General features: G+C 35.2%; 1 protein-coding gene across 1 annotated transcript in view; it reads left to right on the top strand.

Annotated features, from left to right (window-relative positions):
- SYNE1 (spectrin repeat containing nuclear envelope protein 1) overlaps positions 1-17,304 on the top strand; it is a 552,931-nt gene that overhangs the window by 363,470 nt on the left and 172,157 nt on the right. The window contains exons 85-90 of the mRNA XM_027857999.1: positions 361-543; positions 2,967-3,104; positions 4,183-4,368; positions 4,531-4,653; positions 5,699-5,881; positions 8,641-8,784. Of these exons, the coding sequence (XP_027713800.1) occupies positions 361-543; positions 2,967-3,104; positions 4,183-4,368; positions 4,531-4,653; positions 5,699-5,881; positions 8,641-8,784 (957 nt within the window). The remainder of the gene's footprint in view (positions 1-360; positions 544-2,966; positions 3,105-4,182; positions 4,369-4,530; positions 4,654-5,698; positions 5,882-8,640; positions 8,785-17,304) is intronic.

Raw genomic sequence — 17,304 nt, forward strand, 5'->3', positions numbered from 1 at the left:
TCTCATATGAGTAAATGTAAATTTGAACTTCTTGGTTTTAAAGATGAAGAGAAAGTAGGTCAGGATTTGGGGAATTGAGTTATTCACTGATTCATCTTGGGTGGAGCAAAAACAAGGAAGGAAAGGAAAATGTTACCAACCTCTCTCAGGCTCATAGGAAATAAACACCAAGATGATCCCATATCCATTCTGCCTTTTTGGCCACAGAAGTAGAAATAAACTATAGTCAGAGTAGCACAATTTCTAAATTATATAAATAATAAAAAGGCAATTTTAAGACTACAGTCTTTTTGAATGTGGAAAACTTGGAGGGGTGGATTTGGGGAAGTATAATGTTTTTGACTTTGATATTTATTCTAGGCCCTTGGAGAGGAATTAGATGGTTGTAATATAAAGCTAATGGAACTAGATGCAGCTGTACAAGATTTCACCGAACAGAACAGCCAACTGGCTAAGCAGCTGGCCAAGAGGATTGGGAAACTGACTGAGCTTCACCAGCAGACCATTAGGCAGGCTGAATACAGGCTCTCCAAACTCAATCAGGTAGGTTTTCAAATCTACCAATCGGTATCCCTTGGGCCCTTCAGTGTTTCTGTTTTTCTTTTCTTTTTAAAGATAACAGTACTAATTGTGACTATTTCATATGATTTGCTATAGAAGGGATAAATCAAACTATTTTAAGTCAAATTACATTTCATATGCACTGAGAGGCAGGTCATATAAAAACAACTATTTGATGAATTCTTTTGTGCTGTGAATAAGCAGCCTAAGAAAATGCTGGAGATCTCTGTTGTCTGATCACAAGATCATAGACATTGTAAAATGTAAAATGTATATACCACTTTTAGGTTTGCAAAGCACTTTACAAATAGTCCAATCCCTTCATTTTAAAGATGAGGAAATTGAGACTCATAGTACAGTGCTTAGAAGACTTACTCAGGGTCACACAGATACCAAGTGACTGGTATTAAAATTCTCCTCACTCCAAAGTTCAGTGTCCCTTCCATTGCACTTTGGTGAATACTAATGCTAATGGAAGGAGCAGCATAGGTAATACTACAGAATGATCTACACATATGTTTTCCAAGACCCTTTGTGTATTAGTTCATGCACTAAGCAGCATATAGTTACATGATAAGCTTATTTTTTTCCAGAAAGTTTTGCCACGACTATCTTCTTAATACCTTTCTATGTCAGTTAATCAATGAACATTTATTAAGTGACTGTTATTTGCCAGGCACCATGCTAAGCTCTAATGATACAAAGAAAGGCAGAAGACAGTCCCTGGCCTCCAGGGTCTTACAAGCCAATGGAGGAGATAAGCATGCAAAAAGCTATGCATAAAAGAGGTATATCTAGGATAAATAGAAAATAATCAATAGAAGGAAAGTGGTGGCTGTTCTTCATCCTTCATTCTTGAAGAGGACCAGTGACATCATGACTATGTACAGAAGTGATTTAAAAGATACGTGTCTTCACATTTGCCCTCTGAGAAGAAAGGTACTAGAATTAGGGAGACTGAGAAAGGTTTCTCAGATTTTAGCTGAGACTCAAAGGAAACCAGGGAAGTGAGGAGGCAGAGATGATGAAGCATTCAATTTCACGAATGAGGGCCAGCCAGAGAGAATGCCTGGAGTCAGGAGATGGATTTCTTTTTTGAGAAACAGCAAGGAGAATGATATCATGGGATTTAAGAGGACATGGTGGAGACAAAGGTATAAGAACACTGGAATGATGGGGACAGAGGGCTAGGTTATGATGGACTTTGTCAAGCAAAGGATTTCATATCTGATCTTGGAAGTTATAGGGAGGCACTGGAGCTTACTGAGTATAAAGGTGACATGGTTAGACCTGTGATTAAGAAAAATCATTTTGGCAACTGAGTGGAGGATGGACTGGAATGGGGAGAGACTTGTAGCAAACAGACAACCAGAAGGCTCTTGCAATAGTCTGAGTGTAAAGAGATAAAGCCTGTACCAGGGTGGTAGGTAGCAGTATCAGAGGAGAGAAGAGGGCAGATTTGAGACAATCCAAGATATAGGGGGCATAGGAAGATTGAGGACTTGAGCTTAACACCTAGGTTGTGAGCTTGGGATGCTAGAAGGATAGTGGAGCCTGAGATAGTAATAAGGAAGTTTAAGTAGATCACCAAGTGAATTAATAAATAGGGAGAAGAGAAGAAGGCCTGGGGAAGAGACTATTTTGAGAAATTATTAGTTTTGTATCTGATGATTGTTTTTTTCTTGTTCAATAATTCTGATATGCCTATACAAATAATATCACATCTTCATTCATATAGATTGGGATTAGTTGTTCCAGTTTTAATTATCATGATTTAAAAGTACTCTGCTCAAAGTATTAAAATTTATATATAAAATCACAATAGACTAAAAATATATTTTGTTGCATGGTATGATCCTTATCATGCATTTCCCTCTCTAATGAAACAATGATTTGCAGACAGCAGGTACTTCATGTTTATTGAATAAATAAACATAGTCTATTTATATCCTCTAGTAATTAGAACTTTTTAGGAGGCAAGCCTTTGTACATTTGTTTCTGATTTTTTCAACAAGCAAGCAATCAGGAAAATCAAGTCAATATAAGTTAACTGGTTATAGATCTATCTATACACCCTTAATAGTCCTTAATGACAAAGGAGGCCACATCAAATTGTATGGGGTAGAGGTAAAGGAGAGGAATAGTAGCCCTAACCACAGAGAAACTCTAATGTAACAAAAAAATTATTCAGATTATCACTAAAGTCATGTATATTTTTCTTTTTGGGTTTTTTCCAGGTAGAATTCATTTTTTAAAAAATCAATCTAATTATATCCCATTCTGTTTCATTTAAATGAGAAATTATTTAGAATGAGGAATTTAAAATGAGCCTTGCAATGGACAATGTAGAAGGCTTTGATTTCTTTAGCCAAAAAGTCTTGTATAATGTTGATTTTTTTTTTTAGGCAACTGCACATTTAGAAGAATATAATGAGATGTTGGAATTCATAATGAAATGGGTAGAGAAAGCTAAGGTCCTGGTACGTGGAAATATTGCTTGGACTTCTGCTAGCCAGCTTCGAGAACAATTCATTTCATATCAGGTAACTTTGATTATTTGTTTTCAAATAGTACCTGAGGATATAAGTTGATAATAAAGTTTTCTTATTGTGTCAAATACAATAGGGACTTGATGGGAAAGTATATCCAGTTGATTAGTAAAAAGCAGGGTAGGTAGAACCTAGAAGTTTGTTTTGTATTTATTTTTCCTCTGCAAAGTTCTAGCTCATTCAATTTGTCCCATTTCCTATCATGACTTGGAAGTGATTTGAGAACCATGATTTTGGCAGCCAATAGAATATCTATCCCCTCCGAATTCCTGTTATCTACAAATTTGACAAACATGATCTATCTCTCTTTATCAAAGTCATTGATAAGAATATTTTTTAAAAAAGACAGAATTGTGCAGTGTGCCACTAGAAACCTTTCTTCAAGAAGGATTGAACTATTAATCAATATTCTTTGGTTCCTGTCATTTAATCAATTTTAAATCCACCCAAATACATTATCATTTAGCTTATATCTCCCCATTTTATCCATAGAGATCTCATGAAAGAGTTTGTTAACTATATAGATGAAAATTCAATACATTTTATGTTATATTTTCTACCATGTGTTGTAGAAGAGGCACTGAGGTATAGTGGATAGAGAGATAGCTACAAAACCAGTAAGATCTGGGTTCAAGTTCTGCCCCTGATATATACTGGCTGTGGGACTCTTGGACAAATCATTTAACTTCTTGGTGCTTGAGGCAAATTCCTAAGGCTGTAAGTTGCAGAATATATTGATAGAGGAAGTTAGCTCAACTGGAATTCCCTATGAAATCACAGGTCCATTCTTTATCCTTATTCCTGTGTTGTATCCACTAGTTGTCAGGGTGTTGAGGGGGAGGAAGAAACTACTAAGTATGATTTTTTTTTAATGAAAAGTTCTAGCTCCAAGTTATCAATATTTCCTTTTCTTAATGTTCATAGTTCATTTGCTTAATAAAAAAAAAAACATTTAGAGACTTGACTCTGTTTAATGCATCTGTAACTTCTGTATCTGTTTTTTTTTTCATCTGTCAGATAGACAATTTGAAAAACTGAATTTGATATCACAGATAATTTCTTTTCATTCCAGACCATGCTAGAGGAGTCTGGAGAAATTCACACTGATCTGGAGGCCATGAAAGAAAAGATAGAATATCTGTGCAGCGTTTATTGTACAGAAGACATGTCTCAGCAAGTGTCAGAATTGGGACGAGAGACAGAGGGGTTACGGCAACTTATCAGATCACGTTTGCAGAGTCTCCAAGATGCTGCCAAGGTAAATGAAGGAGCCATCATTCCAATACTTGTGATGCCACCATCAAGCCAATATGCAACTCTGACATGATGGCTCTTTCTTGGTTAACATTTATGACACTTTGTTCTTTGAAACACTCATAATTTATATTATACCATGGTTGCTCTACTTTTGGTTTTCTAGGATATGAAAAAATTTGAAGCTGAGCTAAAAATCCTACAAGCTGCTCTGGAGCAAGCTCAGAAAACTCTTACTTCTCCAGAGTTGGGACGTCTAAGTCTGAAAGAACAGCTTTCTCATCGACAGGTAAAGAAAAAATAAAAATAAGGAAGTGATTGAATGCATAGGTACTGTTTCAGGAATGTAGCCTTTGTAAAGAATGATGATTGGCTTGAATTATAGTCCTAGTTGTATATAAATTCCTTTGAAATTTTTTTTTTATCTTGGGAATAAAACCTTATGACCACTTACCTATTTCATGAAGATTTTTTTTCAGAAACTGAGATAGAATGTTAATTTTCTTCAGGAATTTTTCACTTTAGAATAATTTTTTTAAATGTGTTCTTTTTCTATTTTGTTTGCTGACAAGAGTCTGATACACTTACGAGAAGTTTTGTTTTGTATCGTTTGTTTTTAGGTCTACTATTATATAGATTGTTATATCTAGGGCCTGGGACTTGGTTTAATAATCTAACAAGGTCTTAGTTACTAAAGGGAGATTAGATCTTTGAAGTCAAAATTCATCTAAAGGAAATAACCTAGAATTTGGGAGGCCTAAAATAGGGCTTTTAACTAATTTCTTGCCACAACCAGATATGCCAGCCTGACTGGCATTTTTTTTTTTTGGTATGTAAAAAAAAACAAAAAAAAACAAACAAAAACCTAGAAATGAAACATCAGTAGTGATAGAATTAAAAAAAAAAGCCTTAGTGGTTCCTTACAGAACCCAAGGAATTCATATAAAGAACTCATTAAACCCTTTAAGATTTATTGATTTATGTGCTTAATGATCCATATTAATGCTATTTAATGATTATCCTGGGTATTACTGAACATTTTAGATTAATATAAAGTTAAAAACTGGAGTAACCAAACTGGATAACTGTCTGGAGTGAAAAATAAAAAGAGTATGGGTATGGATTGAACGTATATCAGAAAGCTAAATTTATTCTTTTTTTTCTATTACCAGTTAAATTTCATTTAATTTTTAGAAAATATGACCTACCTGGGCAACAAATAATGAGACTATGGTGTGATTTCCTTCACTTTGTGTCTGCCTCTTATCACAATTAAGTTTGTTTGTTTTAAATCTTATTCACAACTCAATAAAATGTGACTTTTTTTTTCTCAGCACCTGCTGTCTGAGATGGAATCACTGAAGCCAAAGGTGGAAGCTGTGCAAATTTGTCAGAGTGCTCTAAGAATCCCCGAAGAGGTGGTCACTAACCTGCCTATATGCCACATGGCTCTCAGACTCCAAGAGGAGGCCAGTCGTTTACAACACACGGCTATTCAGCAGTGCAACATAATGCAGGCAAGTGTCAGACGCACAGAGGGAGGGCCTTCTCTATTAAACTCTATCGTATGATATGGAGCACAAAAGAACAATTTACATGTTTTTCTTAGATCCATGCATTCTCGGCAACCCAAATATACCCACAATGTTCAATTTGGTAGACTGCGTCATGTAAAATGCAAAGATTAAGCTGTGAATGAATCCTCAATCATTTGGATCAATCGAAATAAACTAGAGAAAGGATTGGAGTAAATAGTGGAAAAGTTGAAAAATTGTAATGTTTACATAAATGGGGACATGTAAAAGTTAATTTTGCATGGCATTATCTCTGAGAAATCAAAATATCTTAAAATAACTGTACTAGATATACTCCTGTGCAACCTAATCGTTTCTTCTTTAACTTTTTAAAATATTAGTAAGCTTTCTTACACAAGCCTTCATTCTAGTTTCTATGAAAAATACATGTAAATCCCATTTTGAGTCTTCATCAAGTCATACCCAAGTCTTCTTCCTGTTCAGTTACATCAAAAACAGAAGCTTACTCTATTATATTTTCCATTCTCTCTTTTTCTACCTTCTTTATTTTTTAATTATTTTCATAATCAGTAAAGCAATCGAATAACAAGTATTTCTTAAGTTCATATTATGTGCTAGATATTAATCAAAGAAAAAGAGAAAATGGTCCATGCCCTTCAAGAAACTTACATTCTAATGAAAGAGGGAACATAGTACATAAATGGGTATGTGTGTGTATGTGTATGGAAACATACATGTGAGATAAAGATTATGTGCTTTGTATACATACATATTTTTATAAATACATAAATATAATATATAATAATATAAATATAAAACATAAATATATGTGTGTATATACTCCTATGCTTTGGAACTCAAATTTTTTTTTTAAATGAATGTAAAAAAGTTTTTACATGTAATTGAAAAAAATATTAAGCTGAATAAATAATAAAATTATAAAATAATAAAGTAAAGCAATCAAATATTAAGAAGGGACATAATAAATGTTGCTTTGCACTTTTCAGAAAAATTTTAGGATTTTGGACAATTAGCTATGGGCTTGACCCCAGCTCTGAGTTCAACTCTAGAGAAAATTTCTAAAACAAAGCTTAGTTTTGACTCATGGTCCTTCCCAGAAACATGCTCAGTAAACAAACTACATCAAGCAAAGGGCAGTGATTTATTTCTTCACCACAAAAGCAATACTTAGGACACAAAAGACTGACAAATATTTAAATTGGATACAATACTCTATCACTTATATTCTCATATATTGATTCTTAACAAAAAATTAAAACAAGCAACACTTTGTGCAACTGGTGAGTAGACATTTCACTTTTGCTTCTGATCTATATTGTTCAAGCAGGTTATTAAAGGTCCGTAGGGTCCATATTTTATGTCAAGTCAGGGTATGGCTTGGGCTCATTATCCCATCAATGTACATATTCTCCTATAAGAAGTGTTTCAAAGGTTAGCTCCTCCTGGGCAACAGGCACTGGGACTCAGGAAATCCCAACTGGCTAACCTCACTCATAAAGTTACCAGCAAGGTTGAAAAATATCCATTGCAATCCAATGTTGTAAAATATTAGTAACATTGTTTAGTCACCTATCCTCAGAAAAAAGAAACAGAAAATTAGAAGAAGCTGCTGGAGACTGGTTGTTCTGTCTTAGGTTCACCTAAAGAGCATGAGCTCTGTCTGCTGTGTGTGAGCAGCTCTTCCATAGATGCTTGGGGAAAGGAGATGTCTCCCACCTCCCCTACTTCGGAAGTCTGCCGGAGAGCTGTAAAAGTCCTAGCATGCTTGAGAAATGAGATGAGAGAACACAGTCATCAAAGTTTTCTGTCTCTTTAAAATCCCCTGAGTTGGTAGTTCTTCCCATTCAATAGCTATTCCTCTTGGAAGCAACACTCTCCCCCACCCCAGCTGTCATAATGGGAACGAAAACCGATTGCTTCTTCATCCTATGCAAGTCTGTCAATGCAAGTCCGCAGTGACCAGTAGCAGCTTGCTGTATCGTCCCAAAGCACAAATTTTTCAACGCTGATCCAAAACCCCATGTTTTTGTGGAAGTGGTGTAGGGTCCAGCAGAGCCAGGGAACTCCCTTAACTATACCCATTACCCTTACAAAATGTGTTGCAGATAAGCTAAAATCTTAAATAAGGAACATTGAATGCAGGCCACATCTCTCTCTCTCTCTCTCTCTCTCGCTCGCTCGCTCGCTCGCTCTCTCGCTCTCTCTCACTCTCTTGCTCTCACACACACACACACACACATACATACATACATGCACACCCACAAAGAAATACACATGCGTGCAAAGCTTTGTTTTGTTTTCCTTCAACTCAGGTGTTGCCAACTCGATGAAACTTTTCTTGAACCTCCTTCACACCTAATTATTAATATTCTTTCTAGGTGTTATTAATATTATTAATATCTAATTAATATTCTTTTGCTCCTCAAATGATATTATGTTTACTTCTTTGTGTACAGTGGAATATAAACTCTTTTGAGGGTAAGGACTATTTAATTTTCTTTGTAATTGTATTCTCAGTACTTGGTACATAGTAGGTTTTAGTGATTTTTTTGAAAGAAAAGGAAATCTAAAATGACCCTCTGTGTGACATTAAAGCTTAGAACAGCCGTGTTATCTTTGTCCCTCTTTTCCAGTATTAAATGATGTTTCATCATATATATAATTTCATTTTATATAGTAATTGGGGGGAAATGAGACATTTTGTTTTTTTTTTTCGATAGGAAGCAGTAGTGCAGTATGAGCAATATGAACAAGAAATGAAGCATCTACAGCAATTAATAGAAGGAGCTCATAGAGAGATCCAGGATAAGCCAGTGGCCACCAGTAATATCCAAGAGCTGCAAGCCCAGATTTCTCGTCATGAGGTAAAAACAGAAATGCACATATACAGTATACTGCTTTTATCTTCAAATCATTTTTCTTTAATTGTTCTTCTGATTTATAAGTAGGAGAATAAGCATGGATTACAATGTCTAGAATCTGAAACTAGTTAGAATAAGTAAATATATTTTGTAAACCACCACTCAGCTCCAATATGTTATTTCAAAATAATGATATTTACATGCAAAAATATAATGTTATGAATATGGAAAGCATAAGAAGTAATATTTGTTAGTTATAAAATTGTCAATTTAAGTTTAATGTAAGGAAAAACTTCCTAACAATTAGAGGTGTCTAAATGTAGAGTGGGGTCCCTAGAGTGTTGATAGGTTCTCCTTCACTAAAAGTCTTCAACAGAGGCCAGGTGACTTCTTGTAAGGTATATTGTATTGGGGATTTCTTTCTTGTATGAATTGCACTAAATGTCCTCTAAGGTGCTTTCTAACTATTGTTATTATCATTAACTTTATATAGTGCTTACTATATGTCAGGCACTATGCTAAATGCTTTAAAATTATCTCATTTGATCCTCACAACAACCTTGGGAAGTAGGTGCTATTATTATCTCCATTTTACAAGTGAAGAAACTGAGATAAACAAAGGTTAAGTGACTTACCCAGGGTCACCAAGTTCCTAAGTGTCTAAGGTGAGATTGTGTGACCCTTGATCTGTAATATAGTCTTGATTAGTAGAATCATGGTTTTGGCTGATTAATACCATTAATCCCATTAATACTATTTAATCCATCTTGTAAGATGTTGATTTTTTTCTAGAAGTCTTCAAACAATTTTGTTTAAAAGACCTTCAAAGTTAAGAGAATGAGCATATGCTACATATATCCATACTTTCATATATATTACATATGTGTATATGTTAGAATTAAAGTCTTTCCCATTTTAAATAAAGTTACACTGCCTCATTATGGAATTGAGAGGTGACTCTAAATTCTTGAATCTATGCTAGTGGAACCTGAGCTCTGATAGAAGCTATGAGGCTGGGAAGGTTTCAAGTTCCATTTTGTTAGTAGACTTTTATCTGCTGTCCTAGCTAACTACCTAGGCTCAACCTACCTAACTTAGCATGATGAGGCTCATTCCAAGAATGCGGGCCACTATGTGATGACATTTTTGGCCAGTTCTACTAATAAAACAGGTGAAAATTAAAAATTAATTTCATATTTAACAGATTTCTCATTTTTGCAACGTTTGTGGGAGGAAAGGGAGCTTAGGGCACTAAATACTTCATTATGGGACTATCAGCAAACATCAGTTAAACTGATTACATTCTTAATATATGATCTTTGTCAGTGATCAACAAGTTGGCACTACTATATTGAGAGTCCTTGCTCTAAGTAAAACCAGAAAACATAAAGAAATTGAAGCTAAATGGAAAGAAGAGTCTTGATAAAAGACATTGATGTAATTTCATTGGTTTCATTGTGCCTCCAAAGCCAACAAGAAACATCATTTCAGTGGGCTTTTGATCAGCTCTCTTTAAATTACTTATTTTAAGTATGTAAGCAAGCACAGTACTGTTCTGATAATTGCAGCTTATATGCTGTCATCTATTGCAGAGGATGAAGAAGTAGGAATAGTCTGTATACACCTTAACAAGATACCACGAACTAAGTCAATACAGATCTCCATATTTGGTAATTTTAAATGTGAAAGAGGGAATCAAGGCAGTTAGCAAAAATAAGCATGTTTCCCAAGTAAGTGTGTGTGCATGCATGCATGAAAAGTTCAGAATCGAGAAATTTTAAAAAATCAAAATTAGATTCCCATCAACTGGGGAATGGCTATTGGAATATTACTGCATTGTAAGGCACAGTGCATACAAGAATTCAGAGAAGAATGAAAGACTAGAACTGAGGCAGAGTGAAATTAGCAGAACCTAGGGAAATATATACATAACCATACACACATACATACATACATATATGTGTGTGTATACATACATAGATACATGTACACATATATATACATATATATATATATAACTTTAGCTATGTAAACAAGCAAAAAAAAATTTACATTGTGCAATTGTAATTAACAACTGCTCCTAGAGAAGAATTTAGAAAAATAGACCTCCCTCCCTTCTTTGAAGAGATAGAGTTAGTGGGGTAAAATATTGCATATACAGTTGTATGCAGTTGTTGCGTTGCGCAGTTTAAGGAACTCTTTTTTTTTCTTCTCTTTTTTTTCCAAATTGTTGTTATAGGGGATAGCTTACTATGTAGAGGATGGGAGAGTGATATATTCAGAAATAAAGGTGATTTAAAACAGGGAAAAACAAAAAGTGTTTTCAAAAAATAAAGCCGTCAGAAACCTAATATTACTGCATCATAGGTATATAAATGAAGGAGGGAGAAAGGGAGGGAGGGAGAGAGAAAGGGAGAGGGAAAGAGTGAGGGACGGAGAAAGAGAACACATTTATTAAACAATTATTATGTTGTAGCCACTGTGCTAAGTTCTAGCAATAGAAATTATATTGCTTGCTCCTCAATTCCCCTTATCCTCAGATCTAATTAGGGAAAAATAATACACTAAGAGGAGATGGGAAATGGTAATGGGAGGAGGAAGGGTACCTGTGTAGGGGCAGCTAATAAGGAGTCTTGAGTTTACTGATAAGTAAGGTGAAGCATGGTTGAGACTCTTAATAAAATGGTGGTCCCAGAGAAGAAGTCACCAGTGAGGAGAAAGGGGTCCCAGTGTGACGGTTTCTCGGGGTGGCAATTTGGCAAGCAAGGAGTCCAGAGAAAATCTAGGTGTGAATGAAATACATCATGAATACTTTGTCCAAGAAGAAAGTTAGTACATCACACACACACCACACACACACACACACACACACACACACAAACATGCATGCATGCACACATATACACATACACACACAATGTATTTGACCATATCTTAATTAGCAAAATAGCTAGTTATTGATGTTTGAGTCATTTCTGAAATCAGTTCTCCTCAGTTCAGTTAGACCACTAATTAATTAGAGCAAAGATCAAAATCAACCCCAAAATAAAAGAGAGAACAAGAAGTCACCACCAAAAATTATAACAACTCCAAGCTGACCTGCTTAATCAAGCTGTGGACTCCCAGTGTATAAAATGGACAAAAGTAAAGACTTTGATTCTGATTGTCACCATTTTAGAGAAGCTTTATTTTTGCAAAACATATTCCAAGAGGCACTCTTCAGCCATCAAATCTACTTCAGCCATCAAACATTTAACTTTTTTTTAAGAAAACATGCCTGCACACACACACACACACACACACACACACACACACACGTTACGTTTATAAAGATATGCATACATAGATACACATACTGTGTGTGTATGGTATTGATCTTGAAATCAGCAAGATTCATTTTAAGGATTCAAATCTGGCCTGAAAAACTAGCTATGTGACCCTGGGCAAGTCACTTAACCTTGTTTTCCTCAGTTCCTTATTCGTAAAAATAAACTGAAGAAGGAAATGGCAAACGACTCTAGTATCTTTGCCTAGAAAACCCCAAATAGGGTCACAAAGTCTGAAACAACTAAACAACAACAACAAATATCTATCTATGTATACGTATACACACACCCACACATATGTGTCTATCTTTGAATATATCCAGTTTAATCCAGATTTGAATTGGAAGAGATATGATTGGATTGTATATGGGAAATGACACAGTGATTTGAGTGATCTTAAGCTGCTTACTGCTTTTAAAATTCTATCTTTTTAATAATACTGTTTTCCCCTTGATGGTATGTGACTACACATTATTGAATGTAATCATAGAATAATAAAAATTATAGATAACTGAAAAGGTAATAGATATTTATAGTGGAGAGAGGGTGACTCTGCAACCTAACTAATGAGTAATCTTGCAGAAAGAAGAAGCATAAAATACATATTGAAGACATATATATTGAAGAAAAATGAAAGTGAGCTGATTAATATAGTGAAATTGATTGATAATGGTGAAGGGAATCTTCATACTGATCAGGTCATAGATTTTTAAAATATTAAAAATTTAAGGTATTAAAAATACATATAAAATCCCTGTTGGCAATAAAGTTTAGTTACAATTTTTCTATATCAAGGTAATTTTTATTCAAATATAAGAAGTGAATTAAATTTGTAGAAACTAATAAAAATATGTTTTCAACCAATCAAACTATGACCCTGTAGCTTTCTCTTTCCTATACAACTAAAGCTTTTAGAAATCTGAATCATATTAATAAAAAGTAATTTTAATAAAATTAACTAGTAAGAGCTTAAGTATTGCTGATGCTAATTACCATTGTATTCTGCACTATGTAAATGATAGCTATTTATGATTGAGTACCAATTAGTTAAGTTCCAAAAGCTCATCACAAGATTTGCCACAGAGTATTAAATTCTTTTGTTCAGAGCAATTCTCCTTTTTTTTTTTTTTTTTTTTTTTAAGGCAGTTGGGTTTAAGTGATTTGCCCAGGGTCACACAGCTAGTAAGTGTCAAGTGCTTGGTTTCAGGCCATATTTGAACTCAGGTCCTCCTGACTTCAGGGCTGGTGCTTCCTAGCTGCCCCTAGAGCAATTGTCAAAAATCATCTTCTAAGTTACAGAAATGTTGGAGTATATGTGATAAAAGAATTGCAGATCAGTGAAGTGATGAAGAAATAAAAATATTATTCAAATAAGATGGTCATTACTAAAGAGAAATTTCAAATTGTGAATTTTATAAATCATGTTTTAAATATTCATTTAAAACTAATTTTATAGAAATAATTAGTCTTTACCACCTCATAAATCTGTTTCCTACATATAACTCCTAGTTGACATTTCCTAGTCAATGACATTATCAGTGAATTTTGTTGATAATAGTACCTGTGTCAAAATCATTAAGTGATCATTATTATATCATTCATCAGGATGCTAAATTACCTGAATGGAGGGGAAAAGCATTTGTTAAGCATTTTTATTGTTATTGTTCAGTAAATGTCTGACCCTACCTGACTCCATTGAGTTTTGTTCATGGAGTTTTCTTGGTAAAGATATTGGAGGAGTTTGCCGGATCCTTCTCCAGTGTGTCCCCATTTTACAGATGAGGAATTGAGGCAAATAGGTGTTAAGTGACTTACCGAGGGTAGCACAGCTAGTAAATGTCTGAGGCTGGATTTGAACTCAAGTCTTCCTGATTCCAAGGTTTATCTTCTGTACCACCTAGCTGCCCCAAGAATTTACTTACGTGCCAAGTACTGGGGATACAAATGATAAAGCAAAGTTTCAAAGAACTTATATTCTAATGAGGAAAAACAATAAAAGGAAGTAAGGTGGGTCACTGTGGTCTTAGAAGTTATAAGATGGTGAGTGGGAGATAATTTGGGAAGTAGACTGACATGCCCCATATAGTAACAAATGCAGAGCTAATTTGATCATGTTAATTGTTCCAAAGTAAACAGAGCAGCAAACTACCAGGACAGAAGTTCCTCACTTGTGCTACTAAAGAGTTTTCAAAGGTTATGGAGGAGGTGGGTACAGACGAGTGAATGAGGGAGTTATAATGAATATATTTTCATTTCTTAGATGTTAGTGTTATTGTTGTTGTTTGGTCATTTAAGTCATGTCTGAATCTTCGTGGCCCAATCTGGAGTTTCCTGGCAAAGATAATGGACTGGTTTGCCATTTCCTTCTCCAGATGAGGAAACTAAGGCAGATAGGATTAAGTGATTTACCCTGTGTCACATAGCTTGTAAGTGTGTGTGGCCAAATTTAAACTCCAGTCTTCCTGACTCCAGACCTGACACTTTATCCAATGGGCCAACTAGATATCATTGCTAGTCTATAAAATGAGCTCATGCCAAACCTGAAATGCAATTATCAGTAACTTCAAGGAAGAAAGAGATATGTGTTTTGAGGTATGCTGAATAAGATAATAATAAGAGGAAAACTGTTGGCCAACAGCACTTATTAAGTGCTGAAAATATATATACACACACACACACACACACCCCAATGTGCTAAGTACTAGGGTTGCAAAAACAAAACAAAACCAAAAAATATAAATAGTGGCCTTTGCCTTCAAGGAGTCAGAGTCTAATGTGGAGATAACAGGTCAACAACTATGTACAAACAAGAAATATACAGGATAAATTGGAGGTAATTTCACAGGGAAGGTGCTAGCCTTACAGAGAACTGGGAGAAGCTTCCTGCAGAAGATGAAATTTTAGCTGAGCCTAGAAGGAAGGCAGGATAGTGAGGAGGCAGAGATAAAAAGAGAAACAGAATTCCAAGTATGGAGGAAAGCCAGTGAAAATGCATGGAGTCAGGAGATTGTGTATCTTGTGTGGGAAATGGCAAGGAGGCTGGTGTCACTGAATCATAGAGTATGTGGAAGGAAGTAAGATGTAAGGAGACTAGAAATGGAGGAGTGGGCCAGGTTATGAAGGACTTTAAAAGACAGGATTTTATTTTGATGCTGGAGGTATTGAATGGAGGTGATTGAATGGAGGAGGGGGAGGGTGACATGATAAGATCTGTGCTTTAGGAAGATTACTGAGTAATGACTGGATTCAGTGGAGAGAGACTTGAAGCAGGAAGATTAACCACAGGCTATTACTTTATTCCTAGTGTGAGAAATGTTGTAATGGTTGAATCAACAGGACTTGGCAACAGATTAGATATGGGGGTGAGAGAGTGAAATGACTGTATGACTGGGAGAATGATGATATCCTCCACAGTAACAGAGAAGTTAGGAAAAGGGAAAGGTTTGGGGGGAAAATATAATGAGTTCGGTTTCGAACATGCTGAGTTTAAGTTGTCTATGGTACTTCAAGTTTGAGATGACCAAGCAGCAATTGGAGGTTCAAGACTGGACTTGATTAGTGGTTAAGACTAGATAAATAGTCCTGAGATCCATTAGCACAGAGAAGATAACTAAAAACAGGAAACCTGATGTAATAACCAAGCAAAATAGTAAAGAAGAAAAGAGGACCAAAGTCAGACATTTTGTGGACATCTATCATTAACAGGTCTGATCTGAATAAAGATTCAGCAAAGTATCCTGGCAAGGAGCAGTAAGACAGGTAGGAAGAGAATTGGGAAATAGCAGTATCATGAAAAACTAGAGAGAAGACAGTGTCAATGAGAAAAGGGTGATCTACAGTATCAGAGGAAGGATAAGGATTGAGAAAAGAGGAGAGGCAAAAACATTTATTAAACACCTGTTATGTGCCCAAATATTGTGCTAAGTGATTTGCAAATACTAACTCATTTAATTCTCCCAACAATGACGTGGGGTGAGTGCTATTATTTTCTCCATTTTACAATTGAGAAAATGGAAGGTTAAGAGACCTGTCCAGGGTCACACAACAAAGTGTCTGAGGCCACATTTGAACTCAGGTCTTCCTGACCCCAGACCCAGCACTCCATTTCCTGTGCCATTTAGCTGCCTCTTAAAAATGGCCCTAAAGGCCATTCGATTGGGCAATTAAGAGATTATTTGGTACTTTGAAGTTGAATAATGAGGCTTGGAAGTAGGACTACAGAGAGTCAAGAAGTGACAGTGTGTGTGTGTGTGTGTGCATATATATGTACACACACATACACATATGTATATATATGTAAGTATATGTATGTATATATTATATACAACTTACTATATAATCCTGTCTCAACTCCCTTTCTGAAGAATCAATGGAAGCAGAGTCAGTGGTTAAATGAGAGAATGCAAAGATTAATCATTGTATTAAAGCCTATGAGAAAGAATTATAATCGTACCCCAAACTTTGCTGTTTTGCTGCAGATCTTAAAAAGAACAAGGAAATGTGTTATCATGATTTGTTCCTACCTCACTAATCCTTTATATTTCATTATATAGTGGATCACATTTCAGAATCTTTCTGGTAATTTCTTACGACTGTATATCACTTACGTCACCAGAAATCCAGGTTCAATTAGTTTTTATTACTTTTTTCCCCTTCTCCTTACCAGCCTCCCTCCTTTCACTCTGGCATCATTAGAATGGCCTTCGTTATCATCTGGACTGACATAAGATAGCATGATAGCATTCTTAAGTCACCAAAATCTCTAATTGTTTGTACTTAGTGACTCATAACAATTAATTTGTCTTCCCGACCTGTCAACTTCTATTTAGGTCACCATAACTTTGGATATGGTTTGAGGTAAGTCATGTCTGTGATAAATCCAAAAGAAGTGACTACATGATGTATGGTTTTTATACACATACAAGAGTTTGATGACCGTTTATGTCTTTTCAAATAGTGGCAACAGTATTAGCTAGAAAAGTCAATGACAAGTCTGTGTGTTCTCTCATCAAGTTAATAAAACTGCAAAATTATTGCCAAAAATATGTATCTAAGTTATTGGCAAACCACATTTGTGAAAAAATAAATATCATTCCTGCTTCTCTGAGTATGAAAGAGATCTGATTAGTGCCAGGATTGTAAAAGAAATAGCAGATGGCATTTGGTTGCTTTTTAAGGAAAGCATTTACTTTGCCTT

Source organism: Vombatus ursinus, unplaced genomic scaffold, assembly GCF_900497805.2.
Source record: "Vombatus ursinus unplaced genomic scaffold, bare-nosed wombat genome assembly UNPS02012602.1, whole genome shotgun sequence".
In the NCBI taxonomy this organism is placed as follows: domain Eukaryota; kingdom Metazoa; phylum Chordata; class Mammalia; order Diprotodontia; family Vombatidae; genus Vombatus; species Vombatus ursinus.